This window comes from Mustela putorius, unplaced genomic scaffold (genome assembly GCF_011764305.1).
Source record: "Mustela putorius furo isolate JIRA1106 unplaced genomic scaffold, ASM1176430v1.1 tig00003845_pilon_pilon_pilon, whole genome shotgun sequence".
NCBI classification, from domain to species: Eukaryota; Metazoa; Chordata; class Mammalia; order Carnivora; family Mustelidae; genus Mustela; species Mustela putorius.
In genome coordinates, this window is record NW_025421998.1 from 5,014,621 (window position 1) to 5,039,366 (window position 24,746).

At 39.0% G+C, this 24,746-nt stretch overlaps 1 protein-coding gene across 1 annotated transcript in view; it reads left to right on the forward strand.

Annotated features, from left to right (window-relative positions):
* The window catches only part of STK17A (serine/threonine kinase 17a), a 40,807-nt gene that overhangs the window by 8,041 nt on the left and 8,020 nt on the right, over window positions 1–24,746 (forward strand). Inside the window, exons 2-3 of the mRNA XM_045089535.1 lie at window positions 2,275–2,487; window positions 14,816–14,960. Of these exons, the coding sequence (XP_044945470.1) occupies window positions 2,275–2,487; window positions 14,816–14,960 (358 nt within the window). The remainder of the gene's footprint in view (window positions 1–2,274; window positions 2,488–14,815; window positions 14,961–24,746) is intronic.

Consider the following 24,746-nt stretch of genomic DNA (forward strand, 5'->3'; position numbering starts at 1 on the left):
AGGGCTCCCAGAGTTTGTAGGTTTGCATGTGTCTGAATCCCTTTCTCTTTTGAGTCATCTGTCTTCCCATCTATTCAAAAATACACATTCAGGCTAGATATGAAGTCGTATTTTACTTAATGCAGAGTACTGTATTGCCTGGAATGTTAAGTGTGTGAACAGTGAACATTTGTGTATTTGATGGAAGAGTATGTAAAGCAGTTCAGCAGAGTCATTTCTAAATTACCAGGAACATACTTCCTGTCAATTATATATGTTGGCCTGTTTTTTATAAATGAAACTTTATCTCTTTTTCTCTTTTGAAACTTCTGACATAGTAATAATTTGATTCTTCTTATTTTTTTCTTAAAGATTTTATTTATTAGAGAGAGAGCACAAGTGAGGGGCAGAGGGAGAGGGAGAAGCAGACCCCCCACTGATCAGGGAGCCCAATGTGGGGCTTGATCCCAGAACCCTGAGACCATGACCTGAGCTGAAGGCAGATGCTTAACCAACTGAGCCACCCAGATGCCCCTGATTCTTTTAATATCTATGATTTTTTTTTCTCAAAAGAACTCATAAGTCATCAGGAATCTTTTAAAACTTGATAGAGATGTTAGTCTAATGATTTTGCGGAGTAAAATAAAAGGCATTAGTCTGTGATGAATAGGTTTATGATTTAATCCCTCTAAGCATCTATAAACGTCTTTCACATCTTTGTGAACAGAAAGAACTTTGATCTGAACAAGGGTGCTGTTAGGTAGATTGTTACTTATGTGAGCAACTAAGTTCACAGTTATACGTAAGCATATATCCTTTAACATTTTTATTAGTGGGGGTTACAAAAGTATAAAGTGCATGAAAAATATATTTGTGGTTAACAGCAGCTAGGAAGGAAAAATTAGTACTCAAAATTACATCAATAGTCTAGAATTCTGGGTCCAAATCTAGAATAATGAGAAAGTCTTCAGAACCTTTATGGGGATAAGGAATGATTGAAAATTGGAAAAAGAAGGAACATGTGAGAGCTCAGGTTGTGATCCCAGGGTCCTGGGATGGAGCTCTCTGCTCAGTGGGGAGCCAGCTTCTCCTGCTCCCTCTGCTCCTGCCCCACCCCACTTGTACTCTTTCTCTCTCCATCTCTCTCAAATAAATAAAATCTTAAAAAAAAAAAATGGGAAAAGGGAGTGGCAGTTAACAGATCCCAGCTTCCATCAATACCCAATAGATTTGCATTTGGAAGAGAAAGGTCTTTCTGTACTGTTCAGCAAAAAGCCCAGACTCAACAGCCCTTCACTTTAGGCTTGTGATGAAAATCTTTTTAAAATAATATGCACCCAAGAGTGGAAGAAACAACCTCACAGTTTGAAAGAAGACACTGATACTGGCAGTAGGTTAAAAAAGGAAAAAAAAAAAACCAACAACCCAGAAACAAAAACTGATTCCTAAGCTGCCTTCCAACTTAAAGATTGGGTATTTTGGGTGATGACTATCACAAATTAATGATTTGTTTGACTAATAGCTTTTTATTTAGCACTCACTTTGTGACAAATCCCTTGTTGAGCAATTGCTATGTATTATATGGTTGAATTCTTACACAACCCTGTCAAGTGGATTCTGGTGTGTCCTCTTTTACAGATAAGGAAGATGAGATTTAAAAGGTATAATGAATTGCCCAAGTGGGCTGCAGAGCTGTTTCTGGGATTCAAACCCACATCTGATTCCAGAACTCATAGCCTTAATTTGCTTAGTTTGTTAACACTCACTCCCCTGTGACTTCCTTATTAGTTTAATAACAGATGATAGTGTAGTGTATCAAAATGATGCTTGTTGTATCTCTCTTTATAGGAAAACGAGACAGTTCCAACTGATGCTGTAGTTGAAATATATAAATGAGATCCATAACTTTTGTAGTTTTGAAAGGCAATATAGTATTAGTCAATTCAGTTCTTTCAGAAATTCTGATAACCAGTTTCTCTTAATAAGCCTAATACCTTTTTTCAAGATTCAAATCATTCTTATGTATAAATGTAAAAAAATAAATTGTATAACTGCAAAAAATATTTACTTTAATATACGGTTATTCTCTATTCAGAAGTAATTTTGCAGGTTTACCAGTTACATTTTATTTGATTAGAGCTGTACCTATTAAATTCCTAAGTGGTAGTCCTGCATTTGTAATTGAATATGGTCTGAATTTGATTATCCACTGATGAATATTTGGAAATTTTATGAAAATTTACCATCTCTAGAAAGTTGTCAAGTTTAACAGGGAATGTTTTTGTTTAATTCTAGGGGGAAATTTGCAGTGGTGAGGAAATGCATAAAGAAAGATTCTGGAAAAGAATTTGCAGCAAAGTTCATGAGAAAAAGAAGAAAAGGTCAAGATTGTCGGATGGAAATAATTCATGAGATTGCTGTTCTTGAACTGGCACAGGACAATCCTTGGGTCATTAATTTACATGAAGTCTATGAAACGCCATCAGAAATGATCTTAGTTCTCGAATAGTAAGTATTATTTTCCTTAGAGTTTGTTAGACAGTCTATACTTCATAGGATGCTAGTCATCTGTGATATGTATTGTAGCCTAGCCCTGGAAATCTGAAGATTTTCCAGAACTTTTTCATGTGTTTCTCTTGTTAATTTGGAAAATACCAAATTAATAAGAATGCATGTATATTAGATTTTTTATTTTCATTCTTTAATGAAATTCTTCTGATAGTAAAGTTCTCTTGTGTTCTTATTAAAGGCACTCTTCAGAAACTAAGTGATACCAAGGTAATATTAAAATAAGAGACATTTCACAGTCTCTTACATGTTCATATAGTCTGAGTTAATATTCTCCTTCCTTTCAGAAACAATTGTTTGATTCATACCATGTTTTCATTTGAGTAAGTAGGGACTGTATAGGAAACAGCTTCAGAAAATGGACAGTTTTTTCTTCTTAAATCCATTTTCCCTCTCTGCTTCTCCTACTAAAGGAAATGATTGATAGATTTGAATACATATAAAAGTCGTAACTACATCAAGAAATACAAAATGAAAAGATAAGCTCAGGGAGAATAGTTTTATCTGTTCATCCAAAATGCTTAAAATTTATTTACTCTGTAACTAGATAGTACAAATTACACAAAAACGTGAACCTCCCAGTTTAAAAATAATGGACAAAGGATATGTTAAAATTTCAACCAAGTAAAATTGAAAATCTGATCAGCTTTATTAAGCGATTCTAGCAAGTGGAGGGCAGCTCCAAGGAGTTGTACAAAGTGGACAGGTTTTCTAGGAAGGAGCGTGTGGCAAGAAGTTATTAGCAAAAGAGGGGGAAAAAGGATTGTTTCAGGCAACATCACCTTCCCTTAAGGGGAGGGCAGGGAGTCTTATTCGGTGGATTACCTCATCTTCTTTTGGGGGGATGGATAGGGCCCATGTGAGATTCCTTGCTGATGCTGGTCAGAAATTTTCTGATTGACTGGTTAAGACTTATACTTCTAGGGGCACCTGGGTGGCTCAGTGGGTTAAGCCTCTGCCTTCAGGTCAGGTCATGATCTCAAGGTCCTGGGATTGGGCCTTGCATCGGGCTCTCTGCTCGGTGGGGAGGCTGCTTTCCTCTCTTTCTCTCTCTCTCTCTCTGCCTTACTCTCTGCCTACTTGTGATTTCTGTCAAATAAATAAATAAAAAATCTTAAAAAAAAAAAAAGACTTATACTTTTAGGGGAGGTTGAAACTGTAATTAGGTTAGATATGAAGCCCTAGTTTGGTGATTTGTTGATTTGGTGACACCAGGTTGGGCCTGTGCTTTTCTTTTTAACAGATATGAAGGGAAATTCCACATAGATGTACATATATATAAATGGCCTATATGTATATGAAAAATATTGATTCTTAGAAATTATATAATGTAAATTTAAAAATATTTCCCCTTACAAGAGTGGCAGAGATCATAACGAAAAAGTTGATGTTCGTGGGTTGAAACATCTGATTTATGCTACAGGTGCAACTTTTCTGGAGGACAGACTGGAGTTGTGTATCAAAAACTGAAAACAACGATGATGATGAACAGTCTTTAATCCAGCAATTTCACTTACATATTTTTCCACAAGGAAATAATGGGGCAGTTGAGCAAAGATGTGTTAGAAAATATTCAGTGAAGGTTTTTTTAATGTAACAAAAAAAGAAATAACCTAATTGTTTAATAGAAAGGGCTCAGTTGGTTAAATAAGTGATAATGTCACAAAGTGAATTACTGTGCAATCATTTAAAAAGCTAAGGTGGATATAAATGTTTCAACATAGATTTTTTTAAAAATATTGTTAAAAAAACATTACAAATGTGTAGTATTCTTAAAAAATTTGGAAGTTTGTAGAAAGCAAATTCTAGATGGCTAAAATAGTGGCTTCCTCTTGATAATGTAATTCAAGAGCATTGTGTTTATAAATTTTAATTCAGTAATTTCACTTATAGGAATCCCTTCTAGAGAAATTATAAAATGTGTTTCACACAGGGTATTTTTAATAAAAATATTTAAAATGACGGGATGGTTAACAAATGTAGTATATGTGGATCATATCTGAATAAAGTTTTCTAACTTAAAAAAAAGTTGGTCTAGGAATCTCATTTATAAATCCCCTGCCTACCTAGATTTTGGTTTCCAGTTTGTTTTGGAGAGGATCAAGGCATGACTGGAATTTGATCTAGAAAAGACTGTGAAATGCTACTCTCCCACCAGATCTCATTCCTCTCCTGTTCCCACCAAACCTGCTCTTCCGCCTTTAATCCTGGGCTCTTCCCAGGTCTCCCGGTCTTTCTGCTGGCTCCAAACTCACTTCCTTTTTGTGATTCCCTTTTCTTCCGTGGCTAGTTCTGCTAGTCTCTCGCCAGCACCTCACGTTATTTCCTTCTTTCTCCCAGTCTCAGATGAGCTTTCGCTGTCCTTGGGTAGTTCTTTACCTAATCTCTCGTTCTTTTAATGTGCCCCCCCCTTGCCCCCGCCAGGATCTCAGGATCTATTCAAAACCTTTAACACACTCACTACATCACCTGCTTCCCATCTTTTCTGAGACACCTGGCCCTTTGTCCCCTCTCTGGAGAGAATAAAGGCTGGCAGGCACTCTCCCGCAGCATCCCTCACCCCTTCGCTTCTATCTGAAGCTTCCACTGCTTAACTCTGAGGCTGACCTTAATTTGTGCTTTTTAACTCTCTTCTTTTCTAGGGCCGTAGTTTTGCTTTAAGGTGAGTTCACTGACCTCTCTCAGCTTTTCAGCCCCTCTTCCAAGGCGGTGCTCTGCCCTTGTCTTCCAGTGTGGCTGTCTCTCTTATCCTAAAATTCCTTTTCCTCAGTTTTGACTGTCTTTAAACCATGGTCCTGGCTTGCTTTGTCCTTTCCTGCCGTACTCTCTAAAGGAGCAGGCTGCGTTTACAGCTTTCCTCACCTCGTCCGTGTGTCGCTCTCCGCCAATCCTTGCATGTGTCACGGGCCATTGCACCATGACTCTCAGCTGCCGCACCTGCTCTTCCCAAACCGTTTGCCAAAATCTGTCTCCTCTTTTCAGCGCTCACTCCACTTCTTACTCTCTGTAAACCCTTTGTTGTATTATACCTTCTTTCTTGAAATGTCTTCTTTCTTGGCTTTCAGGGTCTCTCTCTTTTTTCTTCTTTTTTCTTTTAAATCTGTCACAGCCTTTCACCCTGCTTCTGCCGTGTGAATACAAGTGCTCCCCAGAGTTCGTTAGCGGTGTTCTTGTCGTGCATTTATATTCTGTGCATTTACTCTGACTGATAACAACCTGTGTGGCTTCAGCTATTATTTATAGTGATTATTTCCAAATCTTTGTCTCCAGCCCTGGGCCTTCTAAGTTCTGACTGCGTCTCTCTGTATCCAGCCACACATCGTTATCAATTCAGGATATGAATATGTGGGCTCCCCTGCATTGCCCAGATAATGCCTGTTTTTCTTCTGTTCCCCATTTCCATTGTTATTCCCCATTTATTTCATAGCTCAGGACTGAAACCTTGACTCTCCTCCTTTACCTTATCTCCTTTAAAAGCTTGTAAATAATAAATTACCAAGTTTTTCACTTAAACCTCATCCTTGCGTTCCTTTTTCTTGGTACCTGCTGTTTCTCCTCTCTGTTGGGTCTCTGATGGACTCTGAGTAGCTTCTTGGCTGATCACTCTGGCTTCAATTCCAGGATGTTCCACAGATTTCTGGTAGGTTACTAAGACATAGATGTGGTAATATCATTCCCTTGCTTAGAAATCTTCGGTGGCTTCTGTTGATTTAGTGATCATGGTTTCAGGACCACACATCAATATGATCTGTCTAAAAATATTTGTATTCTACTTTTTGTATGAAGAGGAAGTCTTAGAAATATGCTTTTGGATATTGAGGTATCAAAATTCTCAGCCACATCAGTAGATTGTTTTGAGGGAAACGGGCAGGTTTATGATCCCCACGTCACTAATACATTTCGCATACACTTAAGTACCTGCCATATGCACCAGGTGCTAATAGTATAAAAGTGGTATAAGAGTAAAAAAGTATGAAAGTAAGAACAGCACAGCCTCTGCCCTCTCCATGCTACAGGCTTAGTGAAGGAAATATAAATGATTACAGTGATGTTGGTGTTTAACCAGAAATGCTTGCTAGTTGCTGTGGGAACAAAGTGTCCTGGTCGTGTAAGAAGTGACTGTGTGTGCCAGGCACTATGCTAAGTCTTTCAGCCAGCTTTATAGAAAGTATTCACGTGCTGTATATACATTCTCTGTTCTATTTTTTTTTTAATTTTCAGGTTTATTGAGATATAATTACATAAAACATTTTGTAAGTCTGAGGTGTAGAATGTGTTGATTCGATACCCTTATGTATTGTGTGATGATTACCATTACAGCATTAGTTAACACCTGCATCAAGGTATATAATTACCTTTTGGGGGGCAGGGGGGGTGGGTAAGAACATTTAAGATTTACTTTCTCAGCAACTTTCGAGTATATAATATTAGTAACTATCACCACCATGCTATACATTAAATTTCCAGAACTTACTTGTCTTGTAACTGCAAGACCAGTAAGTGCCCTTTGACCAATATCTCCTTTTCCTCCACCTCCCCACCCACTGGTAACCACCAGTCTAGTCTCTGTTTCTAGGAGCTTTGCTTTTTTAGATTCCATATATATGTGGAATATATTAAAATGGTTGAATAATATTCCATTTTATGTATATCACATCTTCTTTGTCCATTCTTCCATTCATCGATACTTCAGTTAACAGGGGAGTGTTAATCTTTTTGAGATTCTGTTTTCATTTCTTTTGTATATATACCCAGAAGTGGGATTGTTAGGTCATATGGAAGTTCTTTTGATGAACTCCATACTGTCTTTTCTTTCCTTTCCTTTTCTTTTTTCTTTTTTTAAGATTTTATTTATTTGACAGAGCGAGAGAGCACAAGCGGGGGGAGCAATAGAAGGAGAGGGAGAAGCTGGGTCCCTGCTGAGCAGGGAGCCAGATGCAGGGCTTGATCCCAGGACTCTGGGATCATGACCGGAGCCAAAGGCAGGCTCTTAAGCATCTGAGCCACCCTGGCGCCCCCCCATACTGTTTTCATAGTGGCCGCACCAATTTACATTCCCATTAGCAGTGCCCATGGATTCCCTTTTCTCTGCATCTTTGCCAACACTTGTCTCTGTGATGATAGCCATCCTAACAGGTATGAGATTATACCCAGTTGTGGTTTTGATTTGCCATTCCCTGGATGATTAGTGATATTGAGAACATTTTCATGCACCTGTTGAACATTTATATGTCTTCTTTGGAAAAATGGTCTGTTTAGTTTCTCAACCCATTTTTAAAATCACATTGGTTGTATAAATTCTTTATATACTTTGGATATTAAGCCCTTATCAGATACATGATTTGCAAATATTTTCTTCCATTCCATACATTGCTTTCCATTTTGTTGATGGTTTCCTTTGCTGAGCAGAAGCTTTTTAATTTGATGTAATCCCACTTGTTTATCTTTGCTTTTGTTGTCAAACCAAGAAAATTGCCAAGACTGATGTCAAGCAGCTTATAGCTTATGTTTTTTCATAGGAGTTTTATGTTCATGTCTTATATTCAAATCTTTATTTTGAGTTGACTTTTGTGCATGATATGAGGTAAGCATCCTGTTTCATTCTTTTACGTGTAGCTATCCAGTTTAAAAAAAAAAAAAACATTCATTGAAGTTCATTGAAGGGACTGTCCTTTATTGTATATTCTTGGATATTGTATATCCTTTTTCATTAGTTAATTGACCATCTATGCATAGTTTTATTTCTGGGCTTTCTATTTCTGTTCCATTAATCTATCTTTTTATGCCAATACCATACTGTTTTTATTGCTGTAGCTTTAATACACACATACACACACACCCACAGTTTTTTCACAAGAAACTTTTTGTATTAGAGGTAAAATTGGTTTATAACATTATGTAAACTTCAGGCGTACAAAATTTGACTTGACGTGTGTGTACTACAAAGTGATCAATACTGAAAGTCTAGTTACTATCCATCTTCATATAATTGGCCCTCTTCACTCACTTTTGCCCACCTCTCTCCCCACTTAGCCTCTGGTTACTACCAGTATGTTCTCTATATCTATGAATTTTGTTTTGTTCATTTTTTTAAAGATTCCACATATGAGTGAAATTATATGGTGTTTATCATTTCACTTAGCATATCAGGGTCTGTGTTGTCACAAAGGCAAGATTTCATTCTTTTTAATGGTTGAGTAGTAACTTATTTTGAAATTGGAAATATATTTTGAAATCCAGATTTGTTGTTTCTCAAGATTGCCTTTGTTATTCAGGGTCTTTTGTGATTCCATGCAAATTTTAGGATTTTTTTTTTCTGTGTCTCTGAAAAATGCCATTGGAATTTTGATATGAATTGTGTTGAATTTGTAGATTACTTGGATAGTATGAACTATTCAACAGGATTAATTCTTCCAACCCATGATCATGGTATATCTTTCCACTTACTTATGTCCTCTTTGATTTCTTTCATCAGTATCTTACAGTTTTCATTGTGTAGATCTTTCACTTTCTTGGTTAAATTTATTCCTAAGTATTTTATTCTTTCTGATGCCATTGAAAATGGGGTTGTTTTCTTAATTTCTCTTTCTGAAAGTTCATTGTTAGTGTATAAAAACACAATGATTTTGGTATATTGATTTTGTATCCTGCAACTTGATTTATTTGTAAATTTTAGGACAAGATTTTATATGAGAAAAAATTTCAGAGGACTAATCAACCTAAAGTCACACTAAATAACAGCCAAGATTCAATCTGGGAGTGTGTGATTCCAGAGCTTTTACCCATGAGTTGTGCTGCTTTATGCATCTAGGAGATAGATATTTAGGGTTTTATACTAACTCATTGCCTTACCTAGAATGTTTCAGATTGTTTTGACCTTCTCTCCTATTTTTCTGTCTGACTTACACCTCCTCTCCTGCTAGTCCTTTTCCAGCCACAGTGTGCATTTTAGACACACTGTCTTTTCTCAGCACTTAAAGATGTCATTGAGTTGTCATTTGCCTTTTGTTTATGACAAGAAGTCTGCATTGATTCTCCGTTCCTTTATAAATGTCTCTTTTAAAAACATTAATTCAGAAATTTGAGCATGATGAGCCTTGGGTTTTCTTTGTGTTTATTCTGCTTGGGGTTTACTTTGAGCTTCTTGGTTGGATCTTTGGGATTATAGTTTTTATCAGTTTGGGAGTTTTTCAGCCATTATTGGAAAAAAATATTTGTGTCCCCCCCCAACTCTCTTCTCTTGTTCCTTCAATTACCATCTGTTAAACTGCTTGATATTGTCACTCAGGTCCCTGGGATCCTATTGTTTTTGTTTCTGTTTTTTTTCCCCCTTTCTAAAGATTGAATTGCTAGGTCTTAAAATTCCGTTGCTATATCTTAAAATTCACTGATTCTTTGCAGTGCTATAAAGCCCATCCAGAGCAGTTTTCATTTTAGATACTTTATCTTTAGAAGTTCCATTTGGTCCTTTTTCGTACCCATCATCTCTCTTGTTATGGTCATATTTTACTCTAAATCCTTGAGTATATTTATAATGCCTTATCTGCCAATTCCATAATCTCTGTTATTTCTGGGTCTGTTTTTATTGTTTTCCTGTAAGTTGTGGATTGTAATTTCTAAGATTTTATTTATTTATTTGACAGACAGAGATCACAAGTAGGCAGATAGGCAGAGAGAGAGAGAGAGAGAAGCAGGTTCCCTGCTGAGCAGAGAGCCTGATGCAGGGCTTGATCCCAGGACCCCAGTGTCATGACCTGAACCAAAGGCAGAGGGTTTAACCCACCGAGCCATCCAGGTGCCCCGAATGGATTGTAATTTGTGGCACTTTCAGATGTCTTAATTTTTGGAATGATGCCATACATTAAGATTGCCACAGTGTTGAGTGGATTTTATGATCTTTCATTAAAAATGATGACGTTTGTTTTGACAGGCAGTTAAATCACTTGTAAATCCGCTTTCTTGGGGGCAGTTCAGAGGCTACTTAATCTTACTACTAAGGTATGGCCCTTCTGGGATGGGGGGCCTGCTAACTGCCAAGTGGTTCACATGATTTGTCTACTTCAACTGGACAGGATTGAAATATCTTATACTGTTCTCTGTGAATGCTAGGAATTATTCAGCTTCTAACTTCCCAGCAATTCTTTGCTTGACCTTACAGAGTTTCACCTTATGCTTGCCCTTATTAGTATTTTATCTAAGACTTCAAGATACAGCTAAGCACATGTCTGGAAATCTTTCTCTATAGGTCACTCCTCTTGAAATCCAACTTCATTAGCTTCATCAAACTCCTGGTCTGTGTCTTCATTTTAGCAAGGCTGCCATATTCTGCTTAAGCTTCTCTACCACCCTGTATCACAGTCCATAAATAATTTCCAAATAGGAAGACAGACAGTAGGGCTACTTATTGGTGTCCCTTTTCTTTGGGATCATGGTCCAAACTGCTTACGTTCTCATGTCTGAAAACAGTTGGCTCATATACTTTGCTCATTTTCTAGTTGTTTATAGATAAAGGGTAAGTTCTCTGCCATTTGGCTCAAAGGGGAAGTAGGTACTTAACCTTTAGTGAGTCATGTCCTGTATTTTTTACACCATCATGCCCTTATACTTTGTACACTCTGCCTGGGATGTGCTCTTAACCATTTCAGCTAGTGGATTCCTTTTCCTTCTACAAGTCTTAGAATAAATGTCATTTTTTAATAAGCTTTATTTTCTCCTTTCCAATGAATTGCTCAGTTGCTGAATTATCAAATCACTTGATATATAATTTCACATGCACATATATTTATACATATGTATTTTTAAAAATGTTTTATTTTTTTCTCTCCCACTAGTACCTGAAGTTATAAGCCATACTTTCTTTATTTTAAAGATTTTATTTATTTATGTATCAGCGTAAGCATGCACAAGCAGGGGGAGTAGCAGGCAGAAGGAGAAGCAGGCGCCCTGCTCAGCCCCATGTGGGGCTCGATCGCAGGACCCTGCGATCATGACCTGAGACTTAACCAACTGAGCCATCTAGGCGTCCCCATACTTATTTGTAATTTATCTTTATATCCATAGCACATTGCACAGCACCTAACATATTTGATTGGTATTTGTTAATTTTGAAGAGTGAGGCAGGAAAGATCTGAACTGAGCCTTGAAGCAGGTACAAATGGATATGCTAGTTTCGATAGAAAAAGGAATGTTTGGTGTCAGAGTCTAGCCTAGGTGCAGGCAGCCAGGCAAACAGTTGCTTTTAGCCTGCAAACATCGTGTACATACATGGATTTGCAAAATGTTGATCAAAAGATACTTAACTTTCTAAGGGCCACTAGAACGTTGAAATGAAAAGTTCTTTATCTGTTTTATAAAAATAGTTTCTGTGTAAAATTTTTTGGGCAAAGTTCCTGAATTAATGTTTTTGTAAAAGCTTTTTTGATAAAAAATTATATGTAATTCATCATAAAGTTAATTTCTCAGTTTCTGGGTAATTTTAAAGTAGTGGAAAATAAGCACTACTAAAGTAAATATACCATAACATAGTTGTGGAAGTGTTGCTGTGGTTAAAAGATAGGGCACAACAAAACTTGTAGTGTTTCTCTGGCTTCTAAGTGAAGGCAGATACTTCCTGTGAAGTGGCTGGTAAATAGTCTTCTATGTCCTGGTAGCCCTACATAACAGATGCTTTTAAGGGTTGCAGATTGTTCTTTAGTATAATTTTGTTCAGTTCCATTCACTAATACAACTGCATTTCAGCAGATATAAACCGGGATGATTGCACATTGTATCAGAAGGGTGTCCAAGTCTTGCTGTCAGTGAAGGCTAACCTTTATGGCTTTGATAGTCTGCGTTTGAAATACATCTCTGAAAATTTTCAGAAAACTGCAGTTTTGTACTTCGTATGCTGTGCTTATGTAAACTCCTTAAATTGTTGGGAAAACAAAGGAAACCCCTGGGTTATAGCAAGGATTGGTACCCCTTATAGTGGAATGAAGTAATAAGAAATTGCTCTTAAATCTTTTCACTTATGTAAATTGACCTTTATTGAATTTTATTGTGAATGGTAGTAATGAGCTGGGAGACTCCATTGTGTTTGGGAAACTTTTTCAACCAAAATACTGTTCTCTGTTTTAGTTGAGGAACATGGACAGTTCTGAGTTGTAACTGGCAAATGGTGGTGTACGCGTGCAGAGGGCCATATGTTCCGTCATGGTGTAACTCTAGCTGCTTGGGACCGAGTAGCTCATACTGACTCTTGCTTTAGGTCATCAAGTCCATCTTCACAGAGTATGGTAGAGCAAGGCTGCAGTTAATGTACTCTGTAATGATGTTGTGACTGTTCATTTCTTTTCTTATGACTCGTATATTACTTTAACCATGCCTATATATGGGCATTTTACAATTAAATACATAAAAATTACTTTGATGCTTTCATATTTTTAATACTAAAATCAAAATAAAATATCAGTTGTATAGGTTTAGCCAAAATGAAAACCTTATCAGCCAGTGAATTATTTGCTTTCACTTTCATCACCTGCAACTGTTCCGCTAAACTTAAGTATGTTTTTATCTAATTCTGGTCTTTCCTTATATGGGCAGAATTTGGAAATAGGTTGCTGTAACAGAAAAGGAAAGAAAAAAAGGAACTAAGTTACCATACTGAAAGGCAATTAATAAGTAGCTCTGGTCTGACAGCAGCATGGCTGTTTGGAGTTTTATATTTCATGATAATTTATAGCAACTTTGTGAAAACAACCTAGTCTTTTTCTTTTTTCCACACATAAAGGACATTTTGAGATAAGACATGAACTGCCATTTTTGGTATGAGCAAAATGTTTAAGTATGGACTTTCAGCCTAAGAGCAATAAAATTTTTAAATGTTGATTATTTTTTTCCCTCTTAATGGCAAAATTATTTGGAGGAAAACAAACCGAGATGCTTTGCCGAGAGGTTGGAAGAAAATTTAAATCAGTATTAAACTTCTGGTGAGGAGAGGCTCTTCCTATTAAAATTTAAAATGCACGTTCCCTTCACTCCAGCTGTTTTGTTCTAGGTATCTACACTTGAGAGCTCTTGGCACATGAGGAAACATGGGAGAAATTCTAATGTGCCTTCTCATCACAACATTGTTTGTAATTGTGAATAATTAGGAAGAAAGTAAATGTCCTTCAAAGGGGTATGGTTTATTCACAGGGATATAAGAGTTCAAAATTATGAGGTAGGTAGATAAATATAAAACCATCAAGGAAAGATTCTTAAGACATGTTTAAGTAAGAAAAAATTGTAGAACAGCATCAGTAGAATGTGTCTTATTTACCATTTATGTTTTTTGAAAAAATCGACACAACTAATATTTTGTGTACATTTAATAAGTATATATTTTCATGTATGTATGTATGTGTGTGTGTATGTATATATATATATATATAAATTTTTTTTTTTAATCTGGAAAGAAATAGTACACCAAAAGGAGATGTGGCCCTTTGGAGGATTGGAGAAGGGACCTTTAATTAATTGGAGGTTGTTTGCTTTATTTTCATTATTTGTATTTTTTATAAAAATATTTCTATGTATTCTGTAATCAAAAAATCTTGAGAAATTTTCACTTGGGGGTACCTGGGTGGCTCAGTGGGTTAAGAGTCTGCCTTCAGCTTAGGTCATGATCCCAGGGTCTTGGGATGGAGCCCCCACATCTGGCTCTCTGCTCAGTGGAGATTCTGCTTCTCTCTCTCCTTCCTGCTCATGCATGCTCTCAAATAAGTAAAATCTTAAAAAGAGAGAAATTTTCACTTGAAAATGTGTTAGTATATTTCACTATTAATGTTTAATTCTTGAAGTTCTTAAACTGATGTTTTGCTTTAGCTTTGAAAATGTTAATCTTAGATCATACTAGAAGCTTCATATTTTTACTTGAAAAAGAAAAATGGATTTAGGCAAGTAGACAGAAGTTCACAGACACTCAACTTATACTTTAATTGGTTTTATTTATTTATTTATTTATTTTAAGATTTTATTTACTTATTTGACAGAGATTACAAGTAGGCAGAGAGAGGGGGAAGCAGGTTCTCTGCGGAGCAAAGAACCCGATGCAGGGCTCGATCCCAGGACCCTGGGATCATGACATGAGCCGAAGGCAGAGGCTTTAACCCACTGAGCCACCCAGGCGCCCCTCAACTTATACTTCAAATGAAGATACTTAATGCATAAAATGTTAAGAACAAAAAAAGGCTCATTTTTAATGAGCCCTTTTGCTTTATAACTGAAGTGTGTTTCTGTCTTTCTCCAGTGCTGCTGGGGGTGAAATCTTTGACCAGTGTGTTGCAGACAGAGAAGAAGCCTTTAAAGAAAAAGATGTTCAAAGACTCATGAGGCAGATATTAGAAGGTGTCCGCTTTTTACACGCTCATGATGTAGTTCATCTCGATTTGAAGGTAAGATCTAAATTACTTTATAAGTTTGAGATGGTTAAAGAATGATGACACTCCAGGTGTAAAGTGTTTAACATGATTTATTCAAACATTTATTAAGTGTGTATGCTTTATAAGGTAATAAGGAAATAAAGGTCGAGTCTCTTCTTATCCTCTAGCCAGTTTTATCAAGGAAGTAATGTACAGGTGTGTACATAGAAAGGTAAATAAATTGCTCCAGAAAAGGGAGCAATTTTAGAGGATATTGGTAGGATAGGTAAACTCTTCCTGATAAAAGATAGGGTTTGAGCTAGACCTTAAAAAAAAAAAAAAAAAAAAAAAAAAAAAAAAAAAAAAAAAAGGATTTAAATAGATAAAGAAAATATAGGAAAAAATATGGGAAAATTCAGAAAATAGAAGATAAAATTTTGTCACGAGTTAGGAAAACTTGTGGGGTAAACATAAATGAATAGCATCACTGGAATTGAGAGATGAAATAGGAGATATTGACAATTGAGAAAAGACCAGATTCCAGGGTTTTCATTATGGAGAGGGAGATGACTTTTTAGCAGGAATATCTGAAAGATAGTGTTGTAGAAAATTAGGCAGGCAGCAGTCAATAAAATAGAGAACTAAAGAGATTCAAGGCAGGTAGATTTAGAATTGAAAATTATCGAAGGAAGAAGAGGGAAGAAAGAATACACAAAGGGCAGCATATCAAGTAATCAGAATGCCAGCTGAAAGTAGGGGACGCATAAAGGGAAATTTTATTGGCTAGAAAGACCAGGCATAATTTTAACTTAAGGTATGACACTATTCATTAATTCAAATATTACGAGTAGTTGGTTTTTCTTCAATCCCCAGCTCTGCCTTCTCAAAATGGCAAAAAGATGGTAAGCTAGCTGCTGCCATTTAAGCCTTAGAATTGTCCAGAGGTGTAGCAGGAAAGAGCCAGGTTCTACTAATTAGCTCTTTCTGAAGTGCGGAGATGCACTCTCACCAAACCAACTTAGATCGATCTGGAACTAATAAGCATGTGGGAGTGGGGGCTGGGGGCATGGTGCAGGGTTTTGACTGGCCAGGCCAGCATTACCAGTGTTATCTGCTCCAACCCTGGAGGGGTAAAGTCCTCCTCCCATCCGAAGTTTCATTGGGGCCAAGAGTGGGGAAGAGCTGGATTCTCAGATCAGTTCTTTTTCTAAAAGAACAGAGGGCGGGTGGATGCTCAGGAGACCGTGAGGGTCCGCTACAGGTATCCTTAGCGCATCCCTTCAGGCATCCAGGGTAGAAGAGTCTAAGACCCCCATATCCAGTCCCGGTGTGACTGTGGGAAAGGAAACATTCCTCAAGGAACACACCAGTGACTCCAATTCTTTATTAGCCAGAGGAGACAGGGTTAAGGAGGAAGGTAACCTGAGGAGACTGAACCCCTGAACCCCAAAAAGGCTTTCCTCTTCTGGACTTCTGCAGCCTCGTTTTACTCCTCATCTGCCGGTCTCGCTTGACTTCTGCTGTAGTTCGCCTTCTAGCGAAAGGAGCTGCTTATGGCAGTGGTTCTCCAACCACAACAGGGATCAGGACCGTCAGGAAAGGCTTGTCAAAGCAAATTGCTAGGCCCCAGTTGCAGAGTTCCCATGGGGTACTGATACCAGTACAGGCGCTATTTTGGGAACTGCTGCTGTGGGGTGTGGTAGATGTCCTCCGGTTTAAATACCAGTGTTTTATCTTCAGTGCGTGAAGGAACACTCAGGGAGGAGTACAGGAGGGTACGGTGTGTGCTCTGGAGGTTGACTTCTTAAGTAAACTTAATAAAACTCTGTCTGAAATAAGGTGGAAGGGCAATAGATATTCCTTCAAATGCTAGTTTCCTACAGAAAATACAGAGGAAAGAAAACAATTTGGAAACTTTCTTGTTCTTTTCTGAAAAACGCCAATTTACCTTCATTCTGTAAACATACTTTTCTCAGGGATGTTAATTTTTTACTACAGCGGCTAAAATGCATGGTTATGACACTGTAGATTATGGTAGGTAAAGTGGCATTTTTTGGAAGGCAGGTGTACCCACATGGAGTTCCAGGATGGTAAAGCTGAAATGGCCTGGGTAAAACCCTCCTAGCACGGCTGAGGGAACTAGGGCTTTGTTTTTTCCCTTTAGTCTGTCATATGCTTGGAAATTTGCTGGAAGTAATACACACTACTGCCTCCCTCGGGAACACTTAGCCGGAAAAGATGGTCTCTGCAGCCCAGACTTCAGTAGACTCGGACTTCAGGAAGCCTCAGTTAGTGTCAGGCATGCAGAAGAATTCCTACAAGTAATGTTTGCATTAAGCTTATTTTTTTTCCTTTTTTCATGTTTGGTTTTACACACTTAACTTTGGAAAGTCCTATGTTTATTTTTTATGATGTTTTGCTGGTTTTATGATGTGAAAAGAACTTCCAGGAATGAACCCTAATTTAAATAACATTGCACCTATAGGAAATACGCTTTCGATTTATGACAGCTCAACCTTTAACTATTATTCAGGAACTAATTAAGTAGCAGGTCAGACAGGTTGCCAACACTGTGTGTCATGGGTCTTTGATGTTACTTGAAAGCAAAGCAGCCGAAGGTGAAAATTAAGTTCTTGAATACCAGGTTTAACTGTGTATTTACTCAAGGAAATTATATCCCTTTCTCCCTAATACGCTCAGTATAAATCATATTCCTTTCTCCCAGTACACTTGGTGTAGAATTCTTTCTGGATTTAATAGAGGCTTTGATGATGGGCCTTTGATGTTGGGAACTGGACTCTTCATGTTTCATAGGCCCAGAGGAACTAGAAGACTGGGTGGCCTGGGGGGTTCTCAGCCATCCCTCTGTCTCACAGTGTCACAGGTGCAGTCAGATATGTCCCTATGTGAACTGCTGAAGGGGGAGGGTCAGAGACAGAGTTGGTGCCGCAGCCGTGCTGATGGGAATGATTTCTACCAAAAGGTCCTCTCCAGTTGACTTTCTGTGACCTCTGTGAGTCTGGACAGAGAGTCTGCTGTCCCATACCTTTTAAGAACCATCTGTGCCATGACAATTTATGCTTATAATGTTGACTCTGAGTCTAAGGGCTGGAAAGCTACAAAGCTAATATGTTTTCTGAACTTTTAATTCTGTTCAAATTGACAGTCCCCATGTCTAGGGCAACTATGAGTTAGTAGACTGTTTATGTTCCATTATGGTTAAAATGGGACATTCTTGTCCCAGAGACAAGTAGTTAGAAACTAGAATAACTATTGTAGTTCTCCTATAAAAGAGATAATTGTCACAATGGGAAATATGCTACTTGGCTTCAGATCAGACCCCAGATGGGCAGTTTGCCAAAAGACTGATTCACTGATGACTCTCAGCCAGATATCTTAAATTGAACATGGCAAATGCTTTGAGGGGTAGCAGATGCAGATCTTTGACTGTTTATACGACTGCAAAAATAGAAAAGACGCTAAACTGCGATGAAGGGAAAGCCCACTCATTTCACGTAAATTGTGGCAGGATTGACAAAATCTGAGAAACAACAACTCTGCCAAAGTCAGGACAAAGCTAAAAGCCTCAAAATGACCTCGATTTGGTGAATTAGTGGGATAGTGGGATAGTGGCCTACTTCAGTCACAGGATGGACTTGACCAGAAAGAACACAGAGAAATCCAGTCTTAAAACCTGGTGCTCTTTGTGTTTGAATGGTCTTTGCTGGATAGATCTCTCAACAGTTCTATACCCGGTCTTCGGTCATGAGCTCGTCCACACTGTTACATGTATGTGACAAGCAGAGGAGCCGGCCAGGAACTAGAAGCTGGAACTTTCCGTTTTGAGATTTAAGTTGGTCACTGACAGTTTGAACATCAGTGTATTACTTGAAAGAGGGGTAACATTTCTTTTTTTAATTTTTATTTATTTATTTATTTGAGAGAGCAAGAATGAGAGAGAAGGGAGAGAGGGTCAGAGGGAGAAGCAGACTCCCCGCTGAGCAGGGAACCCTGATGCAGGTGGGACTTGATCCTGGAACTCCAGGATCATGACCTGAGCCTAAGGCAGTTGCTTAACCAAGTTAGCCAACCCGGGCACCCAGGGGTAACATTTTTAAACAGTCTCCCAAACTGATTCAGACACTAGTATTAACTTCTTTCTGTACTATGACTGGGTGTTAATAAATAAAAAGCTTGAATTTTCGTTGCCTGATAAAAATGTTCCTCAAAATTTTCTTCATGGTAACTTAAGGCTAATTAAGCAAGTCAATCTCAACTTTATAGTGCTCTTATTCCTGGGTGATGATTCAGTAACTGTTAAATGAGCTATATATAGGAGAAGATGACGATACCAAGATAAATAAAATATCCCCCCCACCCCCCGCCGGCTGTGAAGCAGAGAAATAAGATAATCCAAAGATCTCCTGACTGCCTTTGTCTGTTTGAGGACAGTTTGTGTGTTTCCTGTTTCTTCCATTGTCATTGCTTCTCCAGCGACCTTCTTGTTTTCTTTTACCACCTGGGATTCATGCGTCTTAAATAGAGTTAGGTGCCATGAGCCACCACTTGTTAACACGAACAGGACTCTCTAGAAGGAAGGTCTGGCTGAGCTGTAAATGCTAATGTACTTCTCTTTGTTTGCAGCACAGCTGTCTCACTTCCTGGAAGTGGGTATATTTTGCCATCACAGATGGGCAGATTATAGTCCTGTAACTGTACTTAGGTTTTATTTAGAAGAGTAAGGTCTGTTTCTGAAATGTATCTGTGGTCAAACCAGGGCAGTTGGCAGAAACTACACAGTAAGCATTAACTGAAATTCCCTGAAAGAGCTCTGATTGTAAAACGTGTTTTTTCCTAGCAATCCCTCTGTCAACCGTTTAATGTCTCTCACTTTGGTAGATGATGGATGCATGTGACTGGGCCTAGATTTCAAATACAGTAACATTTTAATAATCTGATCACATTAATTTAGAATTTACTTCATTACCACCACTCCAACTAATTTTTACATGATTACCAAAAAAAGCATTTCCGAGGGAATGTAAAGTATAAATAAAATTTAAGGGACAAACATTTAAGCTATTTTAAAGGAACAAATGGTATTAATGTTCTTAGAACATTTACAGACTGTGCATGTTTTAGTAATCACAGATGGCCCTTACGATATGGTAAAGATTTCCACTTCACAATATTTCTCTTGGAATTTTTTATGTACTGGAAAGGGCAAAACATGTTCAATGATGAATATATGTAACAGAGGCAACTTCTCTTATCTAATTTGCTTGAATAATGACATTTTATTTTACTGGAGTATTTCATTAGTGTAATAATATAAAAATTGCCTTGAGAAGTCTTGGGACTCGTAATCCTAGTTTTTTCCCTGAAGAAATAGCTAGAAGCTAATTAACAAAGAGAAAATAGCTTTTTAATGGAGTTTGTTTCCAACTTAATGAAGGTGGTTTGCCAAAACCTCTTGTTGTTTTATGATTAAAAAGAGAAACTTGGGGCACCTGGGTGTCTCAGTGGGTTAAAGCCTCTGCCTTCGGCTCGGGTCGTGGTCTCAGGGTCCTGGGATCGAGCCCCGAGTCAGGCTCTCTGCTCAGTGGGGAGCCTTCTTCATCCTCTGTCCCTGCCTGCCTCTCTGACTTCTGATCTCTATCTGTCAAATAAATAAATAAAATCTTTAAAAAAAAAAGAGAGAGAGAGAGAAACTGATTCTAACAGTGATCAGTTGCACATTTTCTGTCCTTTTGTGTATGTGACAGGAGGGATGCTTTATCTGGTTTGGATTAATTTATAACAGTTAGCTTGCCTCTATAGTCCAGACTTCTGTAGTGACAGCAATTCGTGGTTTTTGTCTTTCTGTTTTAAGTTTCTACTGTAGCCAAAACTTTTTTTTGATTCAGAAAACAATCTTTTGTACAAAATGACAGATTACACTGAGCCAGTTGTTTTCACTATAGACAGAAAGTCTTAGTTTTTATGAATAAGTTTTCAAGATGAACTGCTATTCTGTAATTGTGTAGTGGTAATAGATTAGGACATTATACAAGAGATGTTAAGAATTCTCTGAACATTTATTGGGGTATCATTTGGATTTTTTATTTTTAATTAAAGGTGTTTATAGCTACACTGTTCAATCCAGTAACACTGGCCATTTGTGGCTGTCAAGCACTTGAGAGCAGAGATGTGCCCCAAGTGTGAACTTTTTGCCAGATTTCAAGGACTTAGTATGGGGGGGAATAAAGTAAAATAGCTCAAAAATTTTATATTATTACCTGTTGAAGGGATAACATTTTAGATATATTAAATTAAAGAAATATTAAAATTATTTTCACCTGTTTCATTTTACCTTTTATAATATCTCCATAGAAGATTTTAAGTTACATTCTGTGACTTGCATTACCTTCCCTTAGGACAGCACTGGTTCAGAGGACAGCCACAGATAATTAAGCCAGAATGACCTGTAATATAAAGATCACTTAGCCTTTCGGCTTATTTTTCAACCTCCTATAATCTGGGTTTTTCTTCCAGGGTTTTACTAAAAATTACTTCTTCAAAAGTCTTTCAGAGGTTGTTTATTTGCTATATTCAGTGGCCTTTTCTTGGTCCTCACTCTTTCTTGTGTCAAAGAGGACCTTTGACTCTCACCTTCCTGATTTTCTTACTACAACATGGTGCCTGGGTTCCTAGCCTCACTTCTCAGACTGCTATTTCTTTTCTTTTTTCTCTTTCTTTCTTTTCTTCTTCTTTTTTTAAAAGATTTTATTTATTTGATGGTGTGGGGGGTGGACGAAGCAGGGGAGGGGAAGAGGGAGAAGCAGACTCCCGGCTGAGCAGGGAGCCCAATTTCGGACTTGATCCCAGGACCTCTGGATCATGACCTGAGCTGAAGGGAGTTGTGCAACCAACTGAACCCCGCCCCCCCCAGGCGCCCTCAGACTGCTATTTCTGAACGTGCTTGTCACTCTTGTGGCTTTCCATTTGATATAGGTATTGGCCCAAACTCATCTTGGCCACTTTTTTTCTTGCTGTTTTCTCTTCCTCTCATTTACTTTCATGGTGTTAGTCTTGCCACTATGTCCTTGTCCTCCGGAGCCATATCCTCAGCCGTGGACTCTTTCCAGACTGAACTGCCAGCAGTCTGTGGTGTTTTTGCAGGCACCTCTCCTTCTGGGTCTGAGAATCAGAATGGAACCAGTTGTCCTCTCTTGCTGACCTTGGCTGTATTAATCAGTGAATGATCTAAGCACCTTGTTCCTCCACAGCGTCGGTCCCAATGGGCTGTGGATTTGGTTAGTAGAATGTGTAAAGTTTCTTCTATTTTTGTTTTGTTTTGTTTTATTCTGTGCTTCATCATATCTTCCTCACTCTGTCTCTGTCTCCCTTTTAGGACTGCAAAAACAGGGTAGAGGCACATTCTTTGAAGACATATTCTTGTATTTGAGAATCCCTTGCACGCATCACACTGTAGATTAGCTCACCTGTATATGCTTCGGCGTGTGGCCTTTTCTTTCCCTGGGATGTCCTCTTGTCCTCCCCTCTAGTCTGTCTTCGACCAGTTCTTGCAGAAGGCCTCACAAAGCCTGATTCCTGTTCCTCCGCCCCCATCTGCTCACTAGGCTTTGCTTGCCACCACACTCGTCCCTTCTGCCTTTGCGCTGTTCTCCGGTTTGTGGTTCCTCCACTGGTAGCTTGTCCTTGCGTCTGGCGGGGTCTTTCTTCTCCCGGAATGCCCCCTGCCAACACCAGGCCCCTGAGTACTGTGCCGGGACTGGCTCCTTCGTAGCTCACTACTGCTTTCTCAGAGAAACCTTGCCTGACTACCCGGAACCAGCACACTCATGCGCAACAGACACACCCCGCAGACACTCCCATCCATTTCCCTGCTGAGTTCTCCTGAGTGCTTAAAAGCACCCAAGGTGTTAACTATTTACTCTTGCTTCTTTGTCTCCATTGGAATGTAAGCCTCCAAAAGAACGTGGGATTTAGGTCTTATTTTCTGTTTTCCCAGTAGGCCGTCAATAAAATTTTTTTGAATAAACGACAGTATCCTTTTTCTCCTCCAAGGTCTGCTCACTTCTCTCCTGTACAGTTCTCCAAGGCTGAATTATTCTTGCCGATGGATGGCCTGAGCGCTTTGTCCACGAGCGCACTTGAAACGCACAGCAGAGCTGGTCGAGCCTGCTGGGTGCTTCCCTGTGATTTTTCTTCTGATGGGGAACTGTCACTGGAGACTTGGGATCACTGGTATTTGCAGTGCCTCCATTCCTGACACAAAGTGGACACCTGTTAGGTTCTTTTGTATAGTTCTGTCTCTTCCTTTCATTCAAGCAGCAGCTAATGTGTGCCCCTGGGTGCCAGCCCACTGCATGACTCCTGGAGCTGGGGATTCTTCCTTCTCTGCCCCTGAATCCAGACTTGGGTCAATCTATAAGCATTTTCCTAATAGAGAAGGGCAGGAGGGACGGTTGGGTAGATAGTAACCCCTTTACAAGAGAGGAACCACCTAGACCTCAACTTCCTGTTTCATATGTTCTTGCTTGTTGAACGTTGTTAGAATCTCTTTGCTGCCATCCTAGAGGTCTTCTCAGCAAGCTGACATGATGCACAGAATAATGGAGAAAAAGTACACAAAGATATTGTTGTGAGCGCGAGCATGGCAAGTAGGATACACTGGACAGTGTCTGCTGAGACAGTCTCCACTGTCGCCGAGCCAAGGGGAACAGGTTACTGATGAGTCTGGAGAGCCTGGGAGGAGCTCGGACTAGCAGGGGTTTGCATGCACGTTAAGGAGTTTGGAGGTTAAGGCTAGCGGGAAGCTACTGACAGGTTTTCGCAGGGGGTGACAGATCAGGTTTGCATGGAGCAAAAGATCCTTCTGTCTACAGAAGGCTGGGCAAAATAGACCCTAGCAAAGTGTTCAGAGGCTGTTGCAATTGAGCAAAAACTTGATGGTACCTTGAATGAGTGTTCTGTAGTTGGAGAGAAATAAAGTCTAGAAATGCTTAAATTTATGACTTAAACTCCATAGGGTGTAGTGAAACGTCAGCTAAATGAGGAGAAAGTGGGGAGAGAGGAATGGCCAAGGTGATTCTTAGTGTTTTCTTCTACCTTGCTAGGTGAGAGTGTCATTCCCTGAGGTGACAGTCACTGGCATATGGGGAATCTGATTTGGGAGGGAAAATAGTCTGGTTTGAGCATGTTGAATTTGAGGTAGCTGTGAGACATCAAAGGGAAGAGAGTAGGTGAGCAGTTGGTTGAAGTGGTCTGAGCCAGAGATAAAAATCTGTGACTCATAATGTCTAGGCTATGCTTAGGCCCTGGGTACAGATGCACTGTGTCAGGTGAGAGCGGGGAGTGTACGAGCGGGGAGCCTCAAGACCAGGCTGTGAGAAACCCATTGAATGGGCCAGTTAAAGGACGATGAGCCAACAAAGGAGACAGAAGCAGCAGCCAGAGAGGAGGAAAAGCAGGATAGTGCTTTCCTGTGGAAGCCAAGAGTAAAAGAGTCTGTAAACAAGGAAGGAGCGGCAGCGATGTCAGCGATGTTCAGAAAGCGTGGGATTAGGTCATTGGATTGTAGTGACCTACGGGAGAGGAAGAAGGAGACAAGTCAGATGGAGTGGCTGCATATGCATGGAAGGAAGGGAGATGTTACCGTTCATTACAAACCTCTGGAGAACCACAGTGTGACAGAGGGGAGAGGAAAATACAACAAACCGAGCAGGGGCATACATCTGTCACGTACAAGGTGTTGTGGAGTAGAGGGGGGCAGGCATCGAGCCCTCCCTGGAGGGCCAGAGGGGGCGTCAGAGT